Source organism: Somniosus microcephalus, chromosome 26 (genome assembly GCF_052327205.1).
Source record: "Somniosus microcephalus isolate GS21.2 chromosome 26, FLI_Smic_1.0, whole genome shotgun sequence".
Taxonomy (NCBI): Eukaryota; Metazoa; Chordata; class Chondrichthyes; order Squaliformes; family Somniosidae; genus Somniosus; species Somniosus microcephalus.
Window position 1 is genome coordinate 44,548,315 of NC_141012.1, and position 23,831 is coordinate 44,572,145.

At 44.8% G+C, this 23,831-nt stretch overlaps 1 protein-coding gene across 9 annotated transcripts in view; it reads left to right on the plus strand.

Annotated features, from left to right (window-relative positions):
- The window catches only part of siral1 (SIR2 antiphage like 1), a 42,763-nt gene that overhangs the window by 13,305 nt on the left and 5,627 nt on the right, over window positions 1–23,831 (plus strand). For 3 of the 9 annotated variants that reach the window (XM_085968150.1, XM_085968152.1, XM_085968151.1), the window contains 6 exons: window positions 2,497–2,614; window positions 6,245–6,334; window positions 12,840–13,092; window positions 15,406–15,633; window positions 17,176–17,304; window positions 20,604–20,889. In XM_085968150.1, coding sequence (XP_085824276.1) covers window positions 6,270–6,334; window positions 12,840–13,092; window positions 15,406–15,633; window positions 17,176–17,304; window positions 20,604–20,889 — 961 coding nt within the window. In that variant the 5' untranslated portion in view covers window positions 2,497–2,614; window positions 6,245–6,269. Of the gene's footprint in view, window positions 1–801; window positions 902–2,496; window positions 2,615–6,244; window positions 6,335–12,839; window positions 13,093–15,405; window positions 15,634–17,175; window positions 17,305–20,603; window positions 20,890–23,831 lie in introns of those variants that run through there. The other 6 variants (XM_085968154.1, XM_085968155.1, XM_085968156.1 and 3 more) reach the window with 4 other exon arrangements.

Below are 23,831 nucleotides of genomic sequence, written 5' to 3' on the forward strand. Positions count from 1 at the left end.
TAACAAAACGGCTGCTGATTTCTGCTGTTAGATCGCGGTTTCCGGACATACAACCTCCGGATAAACCAAAGTTTCCTGTAACTATCTTTAACCCGCACTCTCTGTTTTCTGTTGTGTAGCCAGCTTGCTATCCATTCTGCTACTTGTCCCCTGACTCCACACGCTCTGACCTTAGTCATCATGAGTCCACGATGTGGTACCTTATTGAAGGCTTTTTGGAAATCCAAATATATTCCACCTGCTGCATTACCCTCATCTACCCTTTCTGTTACTTCATAGAATCCAATAAGGTTGGTCAGGCATGACCTTCCCCTTGGAATCCACGCTGACGACTCTTCATTTATATTTTCAGTTTCTAGATGTTTTCCTATTACATCTTTGATTAAGGATTCCATTAATTTCCTACCACCGACAAGCTAATAGGTCTATAGTTCCCTGGACTTGTTCTATCTCCCTTTTTAATATATAGGAATCAGATTAGCTGTCTGCCAGTCCTCTGGCACTATTCCCTTTTCTAATGTTTTTAAAAAATATATATTTTTATATATCTATCTATATATATAAATCGGTACTTCTGTCCTTCTGTCTGTCTGTCTGTCTGTCATCGCGTGTGCGTCTGGGGGGTATGCGCTCGAAAGTTACAGGGCGTACCTACGCGCGCGTTACCTCCAAAGAAAGCTTACGCTTCCGAGACGGTTTTAAGCGTATTTACGTTTCGGCTGGGCTAAAATCGCGCCCGCGGTATCCCAAAAACCTTCAACGTTCCGCTCATTAGCATCTCATTATCCGCTCATTAGCGACAGAGTGACCTCGAGCTCGACCAATCGTACGCCAGGTTGCTGGCGTGTGCCGCCGGGCCAATGGGTGCGTGTGTGGCCGGGCCTTATCGTTCTGAACCGAGGTGAGTTGCCGCCATCTTGATTCCAAACTTTTTCTTTCTTTTTCCCGCTTTCTGCGTCTTTAAAAAAAAACGTTGCTTTTAAAACACACATTGTTTTAAAAAAAAATGATTTAAAAACGAATTAACTTATCTAATCTCATTAATTTTCCTACCTTCCCCCGTTTTTCCAGGTAGGCCTCGAAGCCTCGGCTTCTCCTTCGCACCCACGCCCGAGCTAGGCACCTCCTGGCCCCACTCGAAGGCTGGAGGGCCGAGCCTCAGCCCAGTGCCGCTAGGGTGCGCGCGTAGCAGGAACTGAGACGCGGCGTCTCTCTCTCTGGCTCGGCCGGGGGGGCGGGGCTTGCTGAGCGTCAAGCGTCACCCTGGCAACCGGCCCCCCGGCCGTCTCGCACAGCCGCAATCGGCGGTCTTCACCTCGGGGGGTGGGGGGGGGGGGGCGCGACCCTCGGGGGGGGGGCCCGCCCTCCCTCCCCCCTTCCCCACCCCCTCTCCCCCCCTTCCCTTCCCTTCCCCCCTTCCCTTCCCCACCCCCTCTCCCCCCCTTCCCCACCCCTCTCCCCCCCCTTCCCCACCCCCTCTCCCCCCCCTTCCCCACCCCCTCTCCCCCCTTCCCCACCCCCTCTCCCCCCTTCCCTTCCCCCCTCCCCGCCCTCCCTTCCCCCCCCCCCGCCCTCCCTTCCAACAACAACATGCCCTCGAAAAAGCCTCGGCACCGCCGGGCACTTCAGCTAGTTATATATAAGTAATAATGCCTCTGCAATCTCTCTCCTAACTTTTAATATGTATGGATGCAATCCATCCAGGGGTTTTAGCCTCTCTAGTTTGATTAGTTTATCAATTATCGCCCCCATTCTATCTTAAATGCCTTTATATCCTTTTTGATCACTGCTTCTAATGTCGTGTTAGTTTCTCTGGTAAACACCGAGGCAAAGTAATTTATTTAATATTTCTGCCATTTTGCTGTCATTACCTGTGAGTTTATCGTGTGTATCTCTTAGTGGCCCTATCCCTGTCATGATTTTTCTTGTTATTTATGTGTCTGTAGAATTCTTTACATTTCTTTTTGTATTCCATGACAATTTAATTTCATAGTTTCTCTTTGCCTTCCTAATTTTTTTTTGAATTCTTTCCTAACCTATTCATATTCCCTTTTGTCATCCTCTCCTTTGTGGTCTATGTACTCAGTGTATGTCTTTTTCTGTTCTTTAGTTTTAATTTTGCCCATTTTTTTAATTCATCCATGAGGTCCCATTACTGGCTAGTTTGTTCTTGCTTTTTAGTGGAATATATTTCTCCTGGACTCTGTTGATCACCGTTTTAAATGTTTCCCACTGCTGTTCTATTTCTTTGTTTGTCAGTAAATTTTTCCAGTTTATTTTCCTTGGTTCCATTCTCATCCCCATAAAATCAGCTTATTTCCAATGTATTACTTTGGTCTTTGTCTTACTCCAGACCAGAACTGCTTTTCTCGCTCTAGAAATTGATGGTTTCCACATTTGAATCGAGCCTAAACGTTTTATTTAGGGTCTATTCTGTACAATGCATATTGCAGGTTTCAGACTCAACTTCAAAGGCTTCTCCTTTTCCTCCTATAGAATGACGTGGAGTACTGCCTGTAACCTGTTCTAAATGGTCTTTTGCGCTCCTGCAAGTATATCTGCATTTGGCACCACTCCAGAATTCTGTGTATGCAGAGACGTGTAATCGCTAAAGGTGTGTTCAACTCTGGTCTAATATGCTGCCAAGTCAAATGCTGTCTTGCTACGAAAATATAAAACTTCAAAGTTTCACAGTGATAAGGATGGGCTCAAATGGAGGCACTGTTTTTAGCATTTCTTCCATAGCAAACTATATATGGCAAGGGGTGTCTTTGCTGGGAAATGGAACATGTTTGTAACCCAGTAACAGCATTAAGCACTCCCAGGCCCTGTGAGGGAAACACAAGAGTAAAGCTCTCTCTACACTGCCCCATCAAACACTCCATCTCGAGTACGGCATGGGTTAAATGGCAGGTAAAGATCCCTCTGTTGTGTCCCGACTGCTTTCAGAAAAGAACATCCTGCTCCGCCAGTATGAATGGTAACCATCTATTGAACCTGTGACTGCTGCATGCACTCTTCAGAAAAGACTCCATTGGCTGCAAAGTGCTTTAGGAAGTCTTGCGGTTGTGAAAGGTGCTATATAAATGCAAGTCTTTATTTGTTTTTAGTCACCTTACCTGAGGAAAGACGTTCTTGCCATGGAGGGAGTGCAGTGAAGATTCACCAGGCTGATACCTGGGATGGCAGGAATGACGTATGAGGAGAGATTGTGTCGATTGGGCTTATACTCACTGGAGTTTAGAAGATTGAGAGGGGATCTCATCGAAACCTATAAAATTCTGTCAGATCTGGACAGACTAGATGTAGGAAGGATGTTCCCGATGGCGGGGGAGTCCAGAACCAGGGGTCATAGTCTAAGGATAAGGGGTAAGCCATTTAGGACTGAGATGAGGAGGAATTTCTTCACCCAGAGAGTGGTGAACCTGTGGAATTCTCTACCACAGAGGGCGGTGGAGGCTAGTTCATTAACTATATTCAAGAAGGAGTTGGATATATTTCTTGAGGCTAAAGGGATCAAGGGATATGGGGAGAAGGCAGGGACAGGGTACTGAATTTGGATGATCAGCCATGATCTCATTGAATGGCGGAGCAGGCTCGAGGGGCCGAATGGCCTACTCCTGCTCCTATGTTTCTATGTTATGGTTCCTCATCTTGTTCCCAAGTGAAAAACAAAAGCTGTGCAAAATGTTGTAATTAAGACCGTGCCCCTCTAACTTTTACCCTTTAAAAATTGCCAGTCATATAAGCAGCATAAGTTGTGAAAAATGCCGCCATAAGTACTCATCGTTGTATGAGTAAAACTTTCCATTGTCCTAGATGGTTAACTTGAACTACTAAACATGGTTAGGAAGGGATAAACACAGATGTTACTTGCAAGTTGGCGAGTGTGTCTTGTTTTCCAGCCCTGTTAAAGCTGGAAGGTGCCTTAGCCCGTGGCTAATATTGGTGAATGGAATTTTCCAGCTGCTGTTTTATTTGGATATGTATAATTTTTTCCTGCATCAAAAGCAAACAAAATGTTTGTTTATTCATCCTAAACTAAGTGTAATTTGATTAATACGTGACATAACCACCGTCTCCCTAAATATTGACTTGGGGAAAATACTGAAGTTTCTTGGTTTGCTCCTGCACTGTAAGAAAAGTCCTTTAGTTTTGATACTTTTTGTGTGTTGGTCATCTCTCTCCTACCCGTCCCACCCTCACGTTATTTTCTCCCTTTTCCCCTTGTCTCCGTGGGCTAATTTCAGCCAAGAGAGTGGGTAGGTGTCCTGCGCCAAAGTTACTGCCAGTGTGGCCCTGAGCTCATCAGTCAGAGGCAGGCAACAGCAGCCTGGTGGGAGTTGTCTTCTCCATTTTCTTCTTGATTACCACATATTGAAATTGGAAAACTGCCCTGCGAGCAAGTTCTGCACACAAAACAGGGTTACTGCCGAGCACAACGTGCTCGAACACTCGCATTGTGCACCCAATTAAGGGAATGTAACCAGTATAAAGCTGTTTTGCCTTGAAAGAAAAGAAAAAAGAAAGACTTTATTTATATAGCGCCTTTCACAACCACCGGACATCCCAAAGCACTTTACAGCCAATGATGTGCTTTTTGGTCACTGTTGTAATGTAGGAAACGCAGCAGCCAATTTGTGCACAGCAAGCTCCCACAAACATTAATGTGATAATGACCAGATAATTTGTTTTAGTGATGTTGATTGAGGAATAAATATTGGCCAGGACACCGGGGAGAACTCACCTGCTTGATATAGTGCCGTGGGATCTTTTACATCCACCTGAGAGGGCAGACGGTGCCTCGGTTTAACGTCTCATCCGAAAGACTGCTCTCCCACTGCACTGGAGTGTCAGCCTATATTTTTGTGCTCAAGTCTCTGGAGAGTGACTTAAACCCACAACGTTCTGACTCCGTATTATCACCCTTGACCTAAAGTTTTCTTTTAAAACCCTAATGGTCTTAAACAAGAGAATGTACTTGCCCACGACTGAAAGATAAACCTGCTGAGGCTTCACTCGTGTTTTATGGTGCCACCTAAACCCCTTGCTAAAATCTACCGTGCAACTCCAACTCTCTCCTGGTTAAAGAAAGAACTTCCATTTATACAGCAACTTTTACGAACTCGGGACGTCCCAAAGCGCTTTACCACAAATGAAGTACTTTTTGAAGTGTAGTCACTGTTGTAACTTAGGAAACGTAGCAGCCAATTTGCCCACAGCAAGCTTCCACAATCAGCAATGTGATAAATGACCAGATAATCTGTTTTAGTGATGTTGATTGAGGGATAAATATTGGCCAGGACACCGGGGAGAAATCCTCTGCTCCTCTTCAGATAGTGCCATTGGGATCTTTTATGTCCACCTGAGAGGGCAGACGGGCCTCGGTTTAACGTTTCATCCGAAAAACGGCACCTCTGACAATGCAGCACTCCCTCCGTACTACACGGAAGTGTCAGCCTAGATTATGTGCTCAGGTGTCTGGAGTGGAACTTAAACACACAACTTTATGACTCAATACTATCAGCTGAGCCACGACTGACACGGTTATTCATTCTTTATGGAGGTTGCTTCCTCTTGTTCATGTTTCCCTCCCTGTACCACACAGCATCTTTGGCTGAGAGACTAGGTGGCTGTTCCAGGTCTCCGCTATTGCTTACCTGAAACCTGAGGTACACAAGAGTAGTCTGCTGATGACTGCCCCTTCTTTCCGCCCCTCAATGGGGAACTGCCTGATCTGCACTCTCGTGCCTCCCCTCAACGTGTTGAGGAAATCACTGCCAGAAGGTCACCTTCTATATCTTCCTGGCACAGTGAATAAAAAATTGTTGCTTTTCTGTTTTAAGAAATGTTCTGTCAGAAAGCCTCCAACTGCCTGTAAAGTTTTGGATATATTTTTAAACCCCTTTGCTCTGAAGGTATTGCACAGTTTTATTTACAAACATTTTAGTCAATGATTTACGATATTTTGAAATCATAAAAACAGTTTGCTCCATCATCTTTACCAAATAGCCAGGGTGCCACTTCCTTGTGGCAAGTATTGTTCAGTTAAATATGGGTATGCTTTTAGCTAAAAATTTGCAGTGGGTCAGCAAGTAGGTAGTTGGAGAGGTGATGGTTCTAAAATTCAGCCTACGAGCTTTCAGAAGGAAATATTATTTATTGCTACAATTTAAATGTGTTTTTCAGAGAAGTTTCAGCACCATTCCTTATTTTGAAACATTATCTAACTCCCTAACTTTAGAGTTTCTCTATGTCTCAGAAGCTGGATGGCATCTATACCGAGGCAAGATTCGAGTGGAAGGGATGAAGCACCATCAGCCAAAAAAACCAGGTAGAGTATTCACTTTGTAATAATGCCTGGCCGACTGATGCAGTTATTGTCTGAGTTTTACACTAGCGCTTTTCTGTACACAGTGATGATCTCTACAAACACTATCTGTTTCGAGGTTTTAAAAAAAATGTAATATTAGAGGTAAGAAACTAATGGTGAATCTTGGTTATCCAAAATATAAACAGGAATTGTACAGTGAGTGAATCACCATCTAAAAACAAAAGATGCGTTTGTAGGAGTCTACGTACTCCTAACAAAATATACTGAACTCGGAGAGGTTCAACAGAAAAGGTTTAATTGTTGAGACCACATGTTGAACACAAAAATGGCGTCGGAGACTACACCAAGTCCAACTGTCTTTTAGCAGTCCACAGCTTAGACTGCCCCTCCCCCGCTCTGGGCTTAACTATGTTGCAGATCGAGTTTCTTAAAGGTGTGATCCTTCTTAAAGGCATGACGCCTGATTTATAGTCTATGGACAGAAAAGCGGATTGTGTCCTTTCTGTGATCGGTACGCCACACGTAAATATAGGGTGTAAGCCTCCAACAGAGCGTTTTTTACCCCTTTGAAAGGTTAACATTTTGGGTAAAACAAATCGATCACGAGCCATTTTTACATTAAATCATGGGTTTTGGGAGAGCAATTTCAAACTGACTTCTGTGCATTGCTCTCCTGTGTTTCTATTGATCTGTGCTTCCACTTCTGTGCAGGGCCATGCACAGAAGAATGATCTAAATCGGCCTCCTCCAATGGATCTGCAGGAAAGGAGCACATGACAGTGTAATTCCAGTCTTTATTTTATCTTCATGAGCGCCATTAAGTATCCCCCCCCGTCCCCCACAAATCTGCTGCAGTTGATTCCAAGAAGTAGAATCTAACTGGTTAGAATTAAATAACATGGATGGTAAAGTTGGCCGTATTCTAGAACTTTGCATGGTTATCTTAGAGACAAGGATTAATTTTATTGTGCTTTTAATCATCTTGGAGGTTTGTTGCCTCCCTCAGGAAAATGAATGGGTTGAGTAGAGTCTACGGTAGTGACAATTGTGCACGATCTATAGAGGGAACAGGCTTGGTACTCTGGCTTTGCTCATTCCCACGCTTGTTACATGTAATCCATCGGAACTGATTTGCGCCTGTATCTTCCAGGCATTGGTGCTCCTCCCCACCCCCATAAATTCAGATATTAAACTAAAAATGAAAAGGAACTGGAACTCTCACCTCCAAACAACATGTTGTATGTTTGAGAATCTTAAAACTATCCCAAAATATGTTGCAAACATCCAGGTGGTGGGAAGTTACCTCTCGGTTAGAATTTGTTTCTGCTTTTACCAACAGGCTGTCTAGAGGATGTTAAGAGTGCCAATTCTCTGCACTGCAGAGGCTGAAACGTGTCTTTGTTCCCACGGTTTTCCCTGTATGTTGCCAAACTCGGATGTGGGGAATCGGGTGCTTCTCCACAGGATTGGAAGGGAAATCTTGAGCTGAGAGCACATCACGGAGCGAACTAGGAGCAGAGTTAGTAAGATTTTCTAAAATGGGAATGAGGTGCTAAGTAGACTAATTGATACTATATGCACGAATGCAACAAACTAACCCACAAATACGAGTGCAGCAAGGGATGTGTCATTCCTGCAAGATGTGGGAGTTTCGAGCACCCGGTTGAGTTGAACCAAGCAAACATATCCGTGGGAAGTGACGCCAACTCACCGTGCTCGAGCTCCGAATCTCAGAGTTGAGAAGAAGGTGGAGAAAATCCAACATATCAGGGAGGGAGGGCAGATTTTTGAGTGAGGGGATAGTCACACTGGTGAGAGATGGGGAGCAGTTGCTGGAGGAGGAAAGCTGGGGAAAAAAAACTTGTTTATATCGCGCCTTTCACGACCTCGGGACGCTTCAAAGCGCTTTACAGCCAATTGAGTATTTTGAAGTGTAGTCACTGTTGTAATGTAGGAAACATGGCGGTCAGTTTGCCTACAGCAAGTCCCCAGAAACACAAATGTGACATTGACCAGATAATCTGTCTTAGTGAGGTTGTCTGAGGGATAAATATTGGCCAGGACACTAGATAACTCCACTTCTCTTCAAAATAGTGCTGTGGGATCTTTAACATCCACTTGAGAGAGCAGACGGGGCCTCGGTTTAACGCCTCATCCAAAAGGCGGCACCTCTGACAGTGCAGCACTCCCTCAGTACTACACGGGAGTTTCAGCCTAGATTTTTGTGCTCAAGTCTGTATTCGCTGCTCACGATGCGGTCTCCTCTACATTGGGAAGACCAAACGCAGACTGGGTGACCGCTTTGCGGAACACCTCCGTTCAGTCCGTAAGGGTGACCCCGAGCTTCCGGTCGCCTGTCATTTTAATTCACCGCTCCATTCCCACTCGGACCTCACCGTCCTTGGCCTCTTGTATTGTTCCACGGAAGCTCAACGTAAACTCGAGGAACAGCACCTCATCTTCCGATTAGGCACTTTGCAGCCTTCCGGACTCAATATCGAATTCAACAATTTCAGATCATAACCTCGGCCCCCATTAATTTTTTACCTGTAATTTTTCCACTCCTTCCCCCCCCCCCCCTTCCTTTTGTTTCTCTCTCCCACCTGGCAGCTATCTCTTGCCCTGCCAGTACACTTCACACCTAATCTCAGCCTATTACCATCTCGTCTGGCTTCGAATACCTTTTATTGTCTCTTCTACTTCTTTTGTCTCTTTCACTTCTTTTGTCCGATCGCAGCCCTGCCTTCGATCTATTTTCTTTTCTTTCCAGTTTTGAAGAAGGGTTCGGCCCTAAACGTCAACTTAAATTTCTCTCCGCGGATGTTGCCTGACCTGCTGAGTTTTTCCAGCATTTTCTGTTGTTATCTCTGGAGTAGGACTTGAACCCACAACCTTCTGACTCCGAGGCGAGAGTGCTGCCCACTGAGCCACGGCTGACGTAAAGGGTGGTAATCTCAGGATTACTTCCCCAATCAGGCGCTAGAATAGGGAAGGGCAGGAAGATTAGGGAAATATTTGCAAAGCAAAAGGTGTTGTCGGGAAGAGGCATTCCACTTTGGGCATTGGTACATATTGGAACTATTCTGCAAGGATAGGCTACATCTGAACAGGCAGGGTGCGAATGTACTGGCACAAAGGGACTGTTAAAAATCAATAATGGAAGTAGGCTCGATGCTGAGAGATTTGGGGTACAGATTGAAAGCATTAAAGGCAGTGTCTCAGGTTGACAAGGCTATTAAAGAGCTAATGGAATTCTAAGGTTTGACATGAATTATATAGAATATAAAAGCCAAGAGGTAATGATGAGCCGATATAAAACCATAATAAAATCTGTTAGAATACTGTGTGCAGTATTGGGCTCCACACTATAGGAAGGATATTGAAAGTTTTACATGAGGTTGGTGCCCGGTATGAGGAAATATAAATACGAAGAAAGACTTGGATAAATTGAGTGTTTTTTTGTTCGGACAATGCAGATTACGGGGCGATGCGATTGAAGTGTTTAACATTATGAAAGGGTGGGTAGAAGCAGACTGTTTCCAGTAGTTGAGACATCAAGAACAAAGGGCCACAGGTACAAGATGTAAGAGGTTTAGAACAGGGGGCAGGAGAAACTTCTTCACAGAGAGTTGTGAGGCTGTGGAATTGACTTCCAGGGTTAGCGGTTGAGGCAGAAACTTACAGCGTTCAGAATTAGATTGGATCCTTATCTGAGGAAGGATGTTCTTGCCATGGAAGGAGTGCAGCGAAGATTCACCAGGCTGATACCTGGGATGGCAGGAATGACGTATGAGGAGAGATTGGGTCGATTGGGCTTATACTTGCTGGAGTTTAGAAGAATGAGAGGGGATCTCATTGAAACTTATAAAATTCTAACAGGACTAGACAGACTAGATGCAGGAAGGATGTTCACGATGGCGGGGGAGTCCAGAACCAGGGGTCACAGTCTAAGGATAAGGGGTAAGCCATTTAGGACAGAGCTGAGGAGGAATTTCTTCACCCAGAGAGTGGTGAACCTGTGGAATTCTCTGCCACAGAAGGCAGTAGAGGCCAATTCATTAAATATATTCAAGAAGGAGTTAGATATATTTCTTAAGGCTAAAGGGATCAAGGGATATGGGGAGAAGGCAGGGACAGGGTACTGAGTTTGGATGATCAGCCATGATCTCATTGAATGGCGGAGCAGGCTCGAGGGGCCGAATGGCCTACTCCTGCTCCTATCTTCTATGTTTCGTGGATGAAGGAAAAAGGGTTGAAGTGATCTGGGAACAGGGTGGGTAAATGTGATTTGTAGTATTTGCTCATGTAGAGGGTAAATGTCGATATGGACTAGTTAACATAAGAACATAAGAAATAGGAGCAGGAGTAGGCCCTTTGAGCCTGCTCCGCCATTCAATGAGATCACGGCTGATCTTCTGCCTGGTTGGGCAAATGACGTGTTTCTATGTTACGACTTCCATATATGGCTGCTGTTGCGAATCTCCAACACTCTGTTTCACAGCAGCGTTAATGGAGGCCTGCAGACTGATTATCTGCCCTCTTTACCATGTGACACATAGGCCCGGAATTTACGGTGGGTGATAACAGCGAACAAACAACGTTCACTGTTATTACCCCTTTGAAAGTGACCGCAACTTCAGGATTTAGCGCATGCGCATCCTAACACGGAAATCCTGAAGTTGCGGTCAGCCATTCACTGCTCCCACACAGGCTGCGCTGTGGCCACGTCCCCATAGCCGGCAATCAGTGTAATCTGTGAAACCAGGGAAACTGATGAAAAGTTTGGGTTTTCCACGGTAATATTGCTGTTAAGTACTCCATTAAATGTTAGACCTTGTTGGATTAGGTGTAACTAACTGGGGTTTTAACAGCGTTTTGACAGCTAAACAAAAGTTATGGCCCTGAAAAAAGAATTAAAATTTTGTGGAGTGTCAAATTTCTCATGATAAAAATTACAATTTTTAAGAAACTTAAAAAAAAAAGCTTAAATTTTTTTCTAAAGTTTGTTCATATTTATTTCAGGTTTACCTTTTCCCCATGTGAGCGCCCCAATCTTTGTTTTGCTCTCGCTAACGTTTTAAAAAAAGTCAGAATAAAAGCACTGTTTCACTTCCTGGCTGTGAGAATTCTGCATCGTGATTGGCTGCTTAGACAGCTTGTTGACGTCACAGCAGCCCGCGGAATTCCCACTAGACTGCTCTGATCTCGATTGAACGTCGGAAAAGCTGAACTTCTCGCCACAGAGATCGCAAGATCTTTGTGGGAGGCTTTCTTCGGGGCCAGCGGCTAAAGTCTTTGCTGCGTAGCAGGCCGCAAATTACGGGCCGTAGTCTCCGAGCAGAAGAGCGGAAAAAAGCAATTCTAGGCAAGTTGGCTGGTGAAATTGGCTACCACTTCTGTAGCCTTTAGTTGATAGTTGAATAATAGGATAAATAAATGGTTGCAGTGAACCAGCCAACCATCAACATTGCAGGCTCCCAAAAGGGTTGCTCATAACCAATTATTGTTTTTCATTTCCTTGGGTGTATATAGATATACTGGCGGTGTTTATTTCCTGAACACACACACTGCAACGATAAAAATAGCAACTTGGCACTGAACACAAAGCGCAGCCTAAAGTCTCAGATTTGTAAGGGGAGCCACTCAGTCATTGGAACACAAAACAGGCCTAGAAGGCTTCAGGTTTGTGAGCTAGTTGCCAACTCCTTGCACTTTTTAGTGTTACAAAATCTCCTGTAATTGAGATTCGTCCATTGAGTGCGGTATGTTCCTGTAGACCATATAACAATCACGCTGCAGTGAAGAGCGAGAATGACTCTGTGCTTTGAGGACGTCAGTATCGGAACTGAATTTTCCTTGGATTTTTAAACATTAATTGGCAGCGGGTTACATATTTTTGAGCCACAGTTGTGTTATTGGTAGCGTGAGGTAGGCGTGTCTGTGTGGGAATTCTTTTAAAGGCCATGTTACTCCATTTTTCGATTAGGATCTTTACAGCCTTCCGATCATAACCATGCTCCCATTTTCTCGGACAGGAGGTGCTGGTAATGGTTCTGCTGTATTTTTGTTTCTTGTCCCATTACCACCCCCTTTTGCCTTGCACCATCATCCCTTTTGTCATTTAGTCACTCCTGTCCTCCACCCTATCACAGACCTTGCCCCTTGTTCTTTCCTCTGCCCACCCTCCTTTTCCCTGGCTCTGCACTTGCTTAAAAAACTTTTAAATCTCTTAACTTCTTCCCGTTCTGATGAAAGGTCATCGACCTGAAATATTAACTGTTTCTCTGCACACGTGCTGCTTGACTTGTCGAGTGTTTCCAGCATTTTCTGTTTTTATTTCCGATTTCCAGCGTCGGCAGTGTTTTTCCTTTGTTGTTCCATTTAGCTGTTTTGTTGAATGTAACCATCTTTATATCTGAACTCATTTAATTGAAGTGTTATCAATAAAAACTGAAATGTTTACAATCATTAAATAACGGCAAAAAGACGAAATCTGTCCCAACAGGAAGCTTTTGCCCAGTCTGAAGACGAAGAGACCTGAGGACTTGGTGCTGGTGATTGGAACAGGAGTGAGTGCTGCTGTCGCGCCTCAGGTCCCCGCTCTGAAATCCTGGAAAGGACTGATCCAGGCTCTGCTGGATGCTGCTAATGACTTCGACCTCCTCGAGGAGGAGGAGAACAAAAGATTTCAAAAATCCCTCGGTGAAGATAAGAATCTTGTGCATGTTGCACACGACTTGATACAGAAGCTTTCACCAGTAAGTGAATTTTTAATAGCCTGTAATTAGAAATTTTGGTAACGAATGGGAGTGATTGTGACAACTGTCACAGACTATAGACCAGCAATTTAAAAAGTACCCGAGGTCCAGTTTTTACTCTTTCTGGTTGTAGCCAAATCATATCAATATTTCTGTGCAGCCGATACCAGTGGAAAGAGTGTATTGCAATATGTTTCTTTAGTTGTAGTAATGAAGCACCCTGTATGCTTGGCTCTATGACTTTGAACATTTGTGCACTAGTTCCCTGAATCAAAAGCAGCAGTTTGGAACCAGTGTCATTCGGTGCTGCTACACCCAGAATCCATGCTATTGTAGGTCCAGGATTCATGTGACTTGCTTCTAGTACAGGCCCACTTCTGATATATTGCCCTGTCTCAGTATTAGTGGTGGTATTGGTGCAGTAACCATAATTAGCAGTGGCACCAATCTCAACACTGGTGTGGATCTGTTTCAGGTTCCGGTCCGCAGCTTTACTGTTATTGGTTGAACACTGCTGTTATTTTTGCATTTCTTATATGACTTATTCTGCATGGCAAATCAATTTTGGATGCCGTTTGATGGAGAGATGATTCACAGCCCTGTGAAGTTCCTTAATATTGTTCAGCCGTGCTGCTGATCTCATTTGTGGCCCATTTCCCCTTAACCTTTGGTCCTCCATGCATCTCTGGGCCTTCATTCACAGACCGATCAAATGTGAGATTGATCGAGCTACGATTCAGCACTGATCTTGCCCTTTTCTTGCTTTTCAGTGTTGGGAAGCAAAGGAATGCTATTGGGCTGGATCTTCCCAACATCCAGACAGTATCTTAAAGGGCTGTATTAAAACTTTAGAACTCTCTGTGCCATCCTGTGGGGAAGTGCCTGCTCTGCACTTAGCAACTGCCCAGGGTGACGCATGGAATCAGGAGCTGACCATGTGCCGAATCAGACCCCGATCTCATTGTCTCGTGGTTTAATGTTGGAGCATTACTGGGCGTGACCCTCGAGTAAGACACTTCCTGGGATTGTGGCCATGGGCAGCTAGTGAGTAGTACTGCTATATAGGAACGGATTACCAAATCTCGCATGACTAAGATGTCACTTATCTCGGATTGATGGATTTTTTTCCCTCCAAATCAATTTGGCCTGGGATTTGGGGCCAGTTTTCACACAAGTGTCCAAGGGAAGGGATTAAATCTACTTGCACACAAATTACAGGTGGTCCCTTAAGCATCCAGATGTTTGGATTTATTATATACCCAGTGGCTCATCCCTGTATATTTTTGTTCTTTCCTTACCCATATTTTGCCCCGTTCTCGTTTTGTCTCTTTTTTGGCAAGCACCCCCATCTTCCAAACACATTCCATTGAAGAATGGAACCCCAGCTTGCTCCTGTGTCTTTTGGAGAGAGCAGGGAGAGCAGAGCTCTGTCAAGAAGGGTGACTGAGCTGGAAGAGTGGGACCATTCTCCATTTTACAATCACTAATTGTGGAGGAGATTGGTGGAAGAATGTCAGTGGTGCATTTATTCAACTACCAGTTTGGGTGACAATGGTGAAGTTTGTCTTTTTTCTGCTTTCCGCAGCAAGAGATGGACCGCATGGCCCAGTGAGACTCGTGGAGAGAAGCTTGGAAAAGATAGCTCTTATGAAAAGAAATGTTGGTTTGGTGGAGACTCTGATATTTTGTGTTTGGTGGCGGCAGTGATGAGCTGAGTTAGTGAATATATGAAAGCTGGCATTTGTTCCCACTCCTGACTGCAGATCCAGAGCTGAGATTCAGTCCCTAACTCGGGACCGGCTGAGTGGGATTATGGAATGAGAAAGGTGTCAGTCTCTGTATTTACACACCAGCTGCTCACTAAGCCAACTGAGCAGGGCTTCCACCCAGTGCAAATATTAGAATCTGTTAGGAGAAAGTTACTGGATTTAAAAAAAAGTTTTCTTCTCACAAATAGGAGTTGTAAAAAATGCATAGATTTGAGTTAATTAAAGGAGAGAGATCGATCTTGTTAGCAGAGATTTAAAAATATCTATAAAACAGAAATCGAGCGTTGCTGCAAGATTGCTAAGTTTGCCTTTAACCAACAGTTTTAAAGCATGATCGCACTCGCTCTCTAGAGGTCGCTTGCATGCACATTCCCCGTTTCTTTTCCCCAACCCCAAACAATAACATTTTCCTCTTAATGGGATTTTCTTTGAGATGATGATTTGCGAGTCCTGTGGTCTATTTTGAGGCTTTGTTGTGGCCCGTGTGCTTGCTTTGTGTTCTGGCGTATGACTGCTTCCATTGACTCTTGTTCAATCCCCACAGCGTACCAGCAATGTTCGGTCAACCTTCTTCAAGGACTGTTTGTATGAGGTTTTTGATGACCTGGAATCCAAGATGGATGACATTGGGAAGCACCTGTTGCAATCAGTCCTGAAGCTGATGGAGCATGGAACCCTGGTTTTAACCACCAACTTCGACAATCTCGTGGAAATCTATGCAACTCACCAAGGAACAGAATTAGAGTCCTTAGACCTCACGGATGAGAAAAAGGTAAAGAGGATGGAATGCAGTCACGCCTACAAACTGGTGACAATTTGGATCAGCTCATGATGGCTTAGGTCAGGGATGTTCAACCTATTGGAGCTGGGGCCAGATACACACGCCAAAGCCAGTGAGTGGGCTGCATGTGAACACACAGAAATGCGATTCTGCCCTACAATCCTTCCCCTACTAAAAAAAAAAGTGAGGTCTCTATGCCAATAAGACCTACATACACGAAAGAATGTGAGACACCCACTCCCACTCGTGAAAGGACCATGGGTGGCTCTATGTTTCTCTTGAAATCTGCCAGTGATGTCCATGTCAGAGCTGTACCATAAATCTAGAAGTCGGGCAGCTGTAGCCAGCTTTGGAGGGAGTTTGGGAGGTTGCCAACATCAGCACTACTGCAGGGAAGTGTGATGGGAACTCTGTGGATTCAAAGGAACAAAATGAAATTTGGAAATCTGTCATAATAAAAAAGGTAATGCTGCAGTACGCAGCAGGTCTCTCGACATTTGAAAAACAGGTTTGCCTGGCGCCTTCTAGGTGGAGCTGAAAATAGGAACCCTGGAGCTTTTTAACTTTTTTTTTTTACAGTCTTCAACTCTTTCTGTTTACAGACCATTAAACTTACTGTACCAGTTTACCAACCTTGACATCACCTTTTTGTTCTGTTTTAGGCAGGCCTACAAAGGGTGTCTCGCCTTCCTGTTTTTAGTTCTGACGAAGGGTGTTCACCCACAATGTCTTAATCCTTGTCTTTTGGGATGCTGGCAGACCTGCTCTGTATTTCCAGCAATTTCTGTTTGCATTTAAACAGCGGGAGCTGTTGGTTCAGGCCGCAGAGTGATGCCTGTGACGTGCACTCGTGGGTCTGAAATTTAGTGACTTAAACATAACAATCTGTCAAAAACATTTGCTGTTTCAATGAAAATTATTTTATTATTTTATGAAAATAGTCTTTGCAAATCTCTTCTGTTCATTACTGTGAATCCTTTCCTTTAAAGGATTACTCCATAGTCATACGACGCCCTTTCCTTGCAGCATGCCACTATTTCCACATTTCTTTCCCACGTCGAGAGAAGCTGGAAAGGCAGAGGAATGGCCTCTAAGTGCCGAACGTAAAGTTCCCTGCAGCCCTACCTTGCTGTTTACTGTATTCAGTGGACCAATGCCCGAGTGTTTTCTAAAGCTCTGTTAAGTTTAAGCACTCGTTTATCATGAGAGAGGAGCAAGGGGGGTATCTAGATCCAGCTGGGTGCTATCAAAGTCTACAGTATAAACTAAAAATGTCAAGTAATGGACAACAGGTTGTGAAAATTAGCTGATACCTGATTAAGGCAGCTTTGCTGAAACAGCAGTAAAAATATTAATTCTATCTTTACTGGTTTACTGGAGTGATTAATTATTGAAATGAATGGGGCAGAAAACTACACTTGTCTTAATAAACAGATAATGCGTATAGCAATTGCAGTTTGTTTTGCTGCATGTATTTTCACAGGCTAGAAGAGCTAGTCTCTCTCTCTTCCATTCTGTTTCTGTTTGTGGTAGGTACTGGAATGGGCACAGGAGAAACGAAAGATGAGTGTGTTACACATCCACGGCGTTTACACTAACCCCAGCGGGATCGTTCTACATCCGCTGGGCTACCAGAATGTGTTGCGTAATACAGAAGTAATGGTGAGTTCTCTGTTACTCTCCTAGTGCAGATACTGAAGTACCATTGGACACGTGATTTAAAAGGGCACAGCTGAGAGATCGCGCTGGCAGTCTGCTCCTCGGCTTCTACCGTTCTGTAGCAGGACACTGGGATATGCATTGGCGCTTTCCCAGGAGCTGTTGCTTGACTAATTGTCCCAATTGATGATTTTACTCCGCTCCCCTCCCCTTTCTGTGGAGATTAAATTGTCACCACTTAGGATTCAGGGAGTTAATATATGATGAATCATTGACATGGATTTTTTGTAATATAAATTATTTTGCTGTCAGCTGAAGCTTCAATTTATAACAGCCTCATAGCTCCCAGATAGATTGAGTGGTGAGTCAAAGCAACATGGAGAGACTCCACAAAGTGGAAGCCTAATTCTGTTAAACACTAAGGGCTAGATTTTCGGGGAGCCGTCAGGCGGGGTTTTAGGCGTGTGGGGGGGGGGGGAAATCCCGACTTTGGGGGTCCCGACACCATCCCGCCCAAAACCCCGCCCCACGTAAGTTTCAGGGGCGGCGGGTACCCGACCCGCCGGAACCAGGCGGGAAGGGATTAGTGCCAATTAACTGCCTGTTAACAGGTAGTTAACGGGCAGTTTTTAGCCTAATCCCCATTTTGAGGGGTTTCGTGTGGGATTCCCGACGGCTCCAAACCACGCCAGGTTAGAGCAGGCGGGCCGTCGGGTTGAAGGAGTTGGAGGGGTCGCAATGTCGGTGTTCAGGTGAGTGATGGGTGCATGAGTGCAAAGGTGAGTGTGTTTGGTGTGTCTAAAGCGTGTAAAGAACTTTTACTTACCTTCACAGCCTTTCTTCCTCTAGGCGTCGGGAGCCCATCACTCAGCTGGAACTTAAAGCTGAACGGCTGCGATCTGTGAAAAGTGACAGCCTTCAGCTTTGAGTGCTGCTGAGAGTTCTAACTGAGTCTGCGTAGAAGGACTCAGCTTAGAAATTAGAGTGTCAGAGTTTGACAGTTTCAAACAGCTGTGAGACACTGATATTTCATCTGTCAGAAATCTTGACAGATGAAATTTCAGTCTGTGACGTCACCTGTTGCCGGGTGGCCCTTAATTGGCTGAGCCCGCTGGGCGGGCTCAACAAGGTCAATCAAGGGAAAATCGCGCGGATTGGCCGGACGTCGAAGTAGGCGGGTCAGAAACCCGAAAGTTGAAGTCCCGCCTTCTTCCCGACAGGTTCCACAAAATTGACCCCTATATATTTTCAACCACTTTGACCTAGGCAACTATAAGGTCCAATTTTTAACATCCCAAACCGATGAGAAAAGTGTGGGTGGCGGGTCAAATAGGTAAGAGTACTTCCCCCCCCCCCCCCCCCCTCCTTTCTCGTCACGCCCTTCCTGCCAATAATTTAACGTCCGGGTTTTTGGCAGTGTTGGGGGGCACCGGCCACGGAAAGATGTGAGCTTTATTAATAGGTAAAAGTCGGGGTCCCATGATGTAATTAGTACCCGATGCTATATAAATGCAAGTTGTTTTTGCTCTTGGTGTTAATGTGGTTCTTCTGGTAAAACAAGTAAGGGAGCGGTCTAGACGAGGCTTATACAATAGAGTAGAGGCAAATCACCTGACTATAGTTGTATATTCTTTAAAGAAACAGTGTTGGTGTTCTTCCCTCTTGAATCTACAACATTAACCCATTTATATATTGAGATTGAACTTTATTAACCAAAATCTAGTGTCAGTCTTGGCTTTGTGGGAGCACTTTTGCCTCTGACTCAGAAGGTCAAGCCCAATATTGTCTTCTCCCTCCCAATACATGATTTGACATAGTAGATAAAAAACTCCGCTGGTATCTGAAAACTCCTAATAAAATAAAAGCATTACAGCTAATTGTCCTGCAGAGCAGATCATCACATTGCACCAGATATACTCTGCTCTGTAAATCCACACGTGGGTAAGCATAGCGACAGATCAGCAAAGGATTTAGAAAGACCAAAACAAGCACCCCTAATGGCTCAGTGGGTAAATGTGCCAGTGTGATACAAAGCCAGATAAACCAGGAGTTTTTACATATTACATAGGATTACATGGGATATACGGCACAGAAACAGGCCATTCGGCCCAACCAGTCTCCTCCCGGCTTTCCTCATCTAAATCTATCAGCATCACCCTCTATTCCCTTCTCCCTCATATGTTTGTCCAGCCTCCCCTTAAATGCATCGATACTATTCGCTTCAACCACTCCCTGTGGGAGCGAGTTCCACATTCTCCCACTCTTTGGGTAAAGAAGTTTCTTCTGAATTCCCTATTGGATTTCTTGGTGACTTTCTTATATTGATAGCCTCTAGTTTTGCTCTTCCCCACAAGTGGAAACATTCTCTCTGTATCCACTCTATCAAAACCTTTCATAATTTTATAGACCTCTGTTAGGTCACCCCTCAGCCTTCTCTTTTCAAAAGAAAAGAGACCCAGCCTGTTCATCCTTTCCTGATATGTATACCCTCGCATTTCTGGTATCATCCTTGTAAATCTTCTCTGCACCCTCTCCAGTGTCTCTGTATCCTTTTTATAATATGGCGACCAGAACTGCATGCAGTACTTAGTCCAAGTGTGGTCTAACCAAGGTTTGATACAGGTTTAGCATAACTTCCCTACTTTTCAATTCTATCCCTCTAGAAATAAACCCTAGTGCTTGGTTTGCATTTTTTATGCCCTTGTTTACCTGTGGTGCAACTTTTAGTGATTTGTGTATTTGTACTCTGAGATCCCATTGTTCCTCTACCCCACCTAGACTCGCACCCTCCAAGTGATAAGTGAACTCCTTATTCTTCATACTAAAATGTAATACCTCACATATTAGGTGAGGCTATAGTTGGCTGATCTCGGCTATGGCAGCAGTTTGGGTGATGCAGTTGATGTGAGTGCCCTGTGCTATGGAGGGGAAAAGAGTTAGCCAAAGTTCATGTGATCCTGATCACTATCCAGTGATTCCCATGGGAAATTGCACATGTGGATATTGGATGAGGACAGGATTTGGGCTTGCGTGTGATTGACCCACAGTTGAATAGCCCACTGATACCAACTGTTGAGGGTGGTACAGGAACAATGGTCACTTGGGCAGGGACCCGAAGGACACGTGTGTAACCGTATCCTAGCACGAGCCGCAGTCTTCAGGAGAGGAGGGGAGAGTATCAAAGACCGACACTCTTGTATATGTGTTTTAACTTTTGCAAATGTGAACTTCGGTAACTAAATTGCGATTGTACCTCGGGGAGTGGACGCTGCTGTAAATGTTTGTATTTTATGACTGAGCAGAGGGAAATTCAGAAGTTGTATGAAACCAAGGCCTTCGTCTTCCTCGGCTGTGGCCGGACAGTCGAGGACACGACCTTCCAGTCGCTCTTCCTAGAAGCGGTGAGGAACAAGTCCGACCTGGAGCACTTCATGCTGGTACGCAGGGACGACGTGGATGAGTTTAAAAAGCTACGAGAAAACATGCTGGACAAAGGGATTAAAGTGATCTCTTACGGGGACGATTACTACGATCTGCCGGAATACCTCGAACGGCTGACTACCTCCATCTGTTTGCAAGGAAGACGAGGTATGTTGTCGGGGAAGACAGGTCAATGACCTTAATCCAGTAACACGGGTTGCAGTAGACACTCGACCACTGTAATGGGGCCATGTCATTTTGCAGGGGAAAAATTCTATTTGGGGCTGTATTGGACCACTGCAGCTTTCAGAATGGGTTACGTTGGGAAAATTAGCCTGGGTTCCTGCTTCTGATTGCTGTCCAGTGAATGTTTGCTTGCTAGAAGTGTGAACATCAGGCAAGCCAGGATTAGGCTCGGGTGTGTCGATCCCCTCTCGCTCCCTCCATGGTCAAGGAGCCAGGGTTGGTAATTGGTTGGGAGGTAAGAGACAGAGTAGGGATAAAGGGTTAGTTCTCTGATTGGCAGGAAGTGATGAGTGGTGTTCCTCAGGGATCTGTATCGGGGCCTCAGCTTTTCACCATATATATCAATGAATTGGATGAAGGAATTGAGAGTTGTACATCCAAGTTTTCAGATGACATTAAGTTAAGAGGTGCAGTATGCTGTGAAGTCATCCACTTTGGATCTGAGAATGGTGAATCGAAATGTTTGCTTAATAGTGAAGGTACACAATCACTAAAAACTGGTGCACAGGTTCAAAAAGGCCAATGGAATATTGATAGTGACGCTTCAGTTGTACAGAGCCTTGGTCAGACCCCATCTGGAGTACTGCATTCAATTTTGGGCACGGAACCTCAGCAAAGATATATTGGCCTCGGAATGGATACAGTGCAGATTCACCAGAATGATACCCGGGCTTCAAGGATTAAATTATGAAGACAGGTTGCGTAAACTTGGCTCATAGACCCATGAGTTGTGATGGTTAAGGGGTGATCTAATCAAGGCATTGAAAATGGTTCAGGTATTTGATGGGGTAGATACAGAGAAACGATATCCTCTGGTGGGGGAATCAACAACAAGAGGGCATAATCTTAAAATTAGAGCTTAGGCCATTTAGGAGGGAAATCGGGCAGCACTTTGGCGGGAGAAAAACCAAAGGATGGAAATCTGGAACTCTCCTCCCGCCTCTCCACAAAAAGGCAGCGGATGCTGGGGTTCGATTGAAATTTTCAAAACTGAGATCGATAGGTTTTAGTTAGGTAAGGGTATCGAGAGATGGAGCAAAGACCGGTAAATGGGGTTGAGGTACAGATCAGCCAAGATCTAACTGAATGGCGGAACAGGCTCCAAGGGCTGAATGGCCTCCTCCTGGTCCTCTGTTTCTGAGACTGACGATACTTGATGTCGAGACTCTCAAATGAAAATGATTACTAAAGATATTGTTAATTGGACGAAGGGTGGTTGCATATACAAGGATGCTGAGAAACACCATCTGCCTCCAACTTAAACTGGTGAATTTCCCAGAGACCAGAGGGTAATCAGCACTTGTGGAACACAGCAGTGCCTGCAGGAGATAATGGGGAGGCAAGGAAATTGGCAAAGGAAAAAATGAAAACATACAACCCTGGCTGACACGGTGATACTGTAAGTGGTGATCGTCCGTATCAGAACAGTGAGATTTTGGAGCAGGATCCTCAGGCCAAGGCTTCTTGACCAGGGCCACGCTCAGACCAGCTTGCTGATCTTGTGCTTTTCTAGCCGTTGTATGATAGTTAACTCATAGAGTCACCGAGTCATACAGCACAGAAAGAGGCCCTTCGGCCCATCGTGTCTGCGCCGGCCATCAAGCCCTGTCTAATCCCATTTTCCTGCACTTGGTCCATAGCCTTGTATGCTATGGTGTTTCAAGTGCTCATCGAAATGCTTCTTGAATGTTGTGAGGGTTCCTGCCTCTACCACCCTTTCAGGCAGTGAGTTCCAGATTCCAACCACCCTCTGGGTGAAAAGGTTTTTCCTCAAATCCCCTCTAAACCTCCTGCCCCTTACCTTGAATCTATGCCCCCTTGTTATTGACCCCTCTACTAAGGGGAAAAGTTCCTTTCTATCTACCCTATCTATGCCCCTCATAATTTTGTACACCTCAATCAGGTCCCCCCTCAGCCTTCTCTGCTCTAAGGAAAACAACCCCAGCCTGTCCAGTCTCTCTTCATAGCTGAAGCGCTCCAGCCCAGGTAACATCCTGGTGAATCTCCTCTGCACCCTCTCCAATGCAATCACATCCCTCCTATAGTGTGGCGACCAGAACTGCACACAGTATTAACTGGATGCAATTTTTCTGTAACTTCTTTAACTCCTCCGATAAAGTTGGAATTACACTGCACTCAAATTGCCACGGGAGCATCTCGCACCTCGGGACCTTAGTGCACTCTGTAGTCTTGAGTTATGTGACCACTTTTACATTGGTATGTCCACAAATCACTTTACATCAATGGAAAAGTGGCAGTGTAACTGCAACCTGAGACATTGGCTTGTTTGGAGGAACAATTGTCCTTCCCTTGTCACAGGAAGACAGCTTGACACTGACTCTCCTGTTTTCAATGAGCTGAGAATTCAAGGACTTGAACCATTTAAAGTGGAGACAGATGGTGTCTCTCAGCATCCTTATAGATGTGATCCGCCCTTAGTCCAATAGTAATATCTTTGTCAATAATCTCTTGATATTTTCACAAGTTTCTTGTAAGCACATGCTCACAGAATAAAAGAAAACTGCCCACAAATTGGGACTAAACTTGCCAACCTAGATTTTCAGCTTCAGTGTGCGCAAGAGCGTGACCTGCTGGGAGCGGCTATCGGAAATAGATGAAGGGACCGAGTGTAATGTATCCAAGTTTGCTGATGATACAAAGCTAGGTGGGACAGTGAGCTGTGAAGAGAACACAGAGTCTGAAAAGGGATACAGACAGACTGAGTGAGTGGGCAGTAAGGTGGCAGACGGAGTATAATGTAGGGAAATGTGAGGTTACTCACTTTGGTAGGAAGAATAGAAAAACAGAATTTTTTAAATGGTGAGAAACTTTCAAATGTTGGTGTTCAGGGAGATTTGGGTGAC